This window comes from Fukomys damarensis, unplaced genomic scaffold, assembly GCF_012274545.1.
Source record: "Fukomys damarensis isolate Sample0158 unplaced genomic scaffold, DMR_v1.0_HiC HiC_scaffold_37, whole genome shotgun sequence".
Taxonomy (NCBI): domain Eukaryota; kingdom Metazoa; phylum Chordata; class Mammalia; order Rodentia; family Bathyergidae; genus Fukomys; species Fukomys damarensis.
Window position 1 is genome coordinate 13,074,238 of NW_022900949.1, and position 2,214 is coordinate 13,076,451.

The 2,214-nt window shown below is 38.5% G+C and overlaps 1 protein-coding gene across 1 annotated transcript; it reads right to left on the reverse strand.

Annotated features, from left to right (window-relative positions):
• Nucleotides 1-990: 990 nt before the first annotated feature.
• LOC104857418 (olfactory receptor 7E24) lies at nucleotides 991-1,851 on the reverse strand. The gene has a single exon (XM_019206517.2). It carries the CDS (start codon nucleotides 1,810-1,812, stop codon nucleotides 991-993), a length of 822 nt encoding a protein of 273 aa, XP_019062062.2. The 5' UTR covers nucleotides 1,813-1,851.
• Between the last annotated feature and the right edge of the window lie 363 nt (nucleotides 1,852-2,214).

The window sequence follows — 2,214 nt, forward strand, 5'->3', positions numbered from 1 at the left end:
TCACCTTGGGGACACCTGTGTCCCGGTGAGAACCGGCATTCTGGGACTCAGGGTCAGCGCTTTGGCCATCCATCCTCTCATGCCCCAACAGTCCAATATTGTGATCCATCAGTAAATTGCAAATCAAAACCTACATGAGATAGCATCTCATGCCTTTTAGAATGGCTGCTACCAAAGACAGAAGACAAATGTTGATGAGGATAAGGAGAAAAGAAATCCTTGCCTGCTTTTCCCATGAATATAAGTTAGTACAACAAATATAGATAAGTAAATTAAACTATATTGCCATGTATTTTTGTATAAATACGTTACTGAAGGCATGAAGTTAATAAATAACCAAATTGGAACATGTTAAGCAATTTAAGGGCTTCTGAAATATGAGGGAAGTTGATAAAAAATGAGAAAATATTCTCAAATGGGGTAGGGCACTGCCTCTCCACAGGATGAATCTCAAGTGTATTTTTAACTGTATTGATTTTTTCATTTTAGCAAATATCCTGATCGTGTCATGGTGGTGAACACTTGTAATCTTAGCACTCGAGAGAAGGCTGGGGAATCACCTTGAACTAATGGTCAACCTGCGTTACCTAGTGAGTTTAAGGCCAGCTGTAAATACAGAGTGAGACACTGTCTAAAAATGTCTTCAACTTTTATTTCTGTTGTTTATTTTTGTAAGACACACATAACTTAGCTAGTCTTAAGCACAGTTTGGTGATTTTAATTACATTATAATTTTTGTACAACCAAACACATTGCTACTCATTTTTCATCTCTCAAAGGAAACTTCAGCCATATGAATAAAACCGAAGTTCTACCAACTCTCAGTCAACCATGATTCTTACATGAGTTATGAAAAGAAATTATAAAAAATCAGTTTTCTGAGATCATATGACCCATAAAATATTATTTACAGGTAAGTTTGGATTTTCAATTTTACTACATTTTCAAAACAACATCTTAAATATACACAAACAACCTGAGATTAGACTCTTAACAGTGGAGCCTCTTGAGGGTGCTATTGATGTCCCTGTTCCTCAGGCTGTAGATGAAGGGATTCAGCATAGGGGTGACCAAACCGTACATCAATGAGGTCACCATGCCCTCCCTGGGAGAATATGACACAAATGAACCAAGATATGATGTGAGGCCTGTTCCATAAAATAAACAAACAACTGACAGGTGAGAACTACAGGTAGAGAAGGCTTTGTATCTCCCACCTGATGAGGATATTTTTAGAATAGAGGAAACAATTTTACAGTAAGAGAAAAGGATCCCTAACATGGGAAAAAAGCCTACCATTGTACCAACCAAATATGTGACAAAAGTTTTTATCAAGGTATCAGAACATGAAAGGTTAAAAATTTCAGTAGGATGGCAGAAAAAATTAGCAATTTCCACATCCTTGAAGCAAGTAAATTGCAAGGCAGTTACATTTTGCACCTGGGAGTCCAAAAGGCTAATAAAGACACACACCAAAAGTAGTAAGACACAGAGGTGAAGATTCATAATGACTGCATAGTGCAGGGGGTGGCAGATGGCCAGAAACCGGTCATAGGCCATCACTGTCAGAAGCATGTCATCCATACATCCAAACATTGAAACAAAAGACATCTGTGTCAGGCAGCCCACATAGGAGATAACTTTGATGTGAGTTGGGATATCCACAATCATCTTTGGGACCATTGCAGAGGAGAAACAAATGTCAGCGAAGGACAGGTTGCAGAGGAAGAAGTACATGGGGGTGTGGAGGTGGGAGTCAGAGATGACAGCCAGGATGATGAGCAGGTTTCCAAGCACTGTGACCAGATACATGGATAGGAAGAGCCCAAAGAGAATGGGTTTCAGGTCTGGGTCCTCTGTGAAACCAGTGAGATAGAATTCGAAGATGTATGTTAGATTATGTGCTCCCATGGTGCTTGAACAGCTTTTCAAAAAATTCACAGGAAAACTGAAATGAGTAAATAGCACACAAGACTCTCAGTCTGTTGTAAATTCAGGTGTTCACAATTAAAATGTACCTACAGTTCTATAGACCTTAAAACATATTGACCCATTGTGATAAACCGTAGGCTCAGGAGGTCTGTCATTATTAACTTACTTGTTATCCACTCCTTTCTGGGCACTCTCACTTTATAGACGTTCTGGTGACAATGTAAGAATATTTGAGATTAAAGCTATTTAACCCCAGTAAAATATAGTAAACTCTTTTAAAAA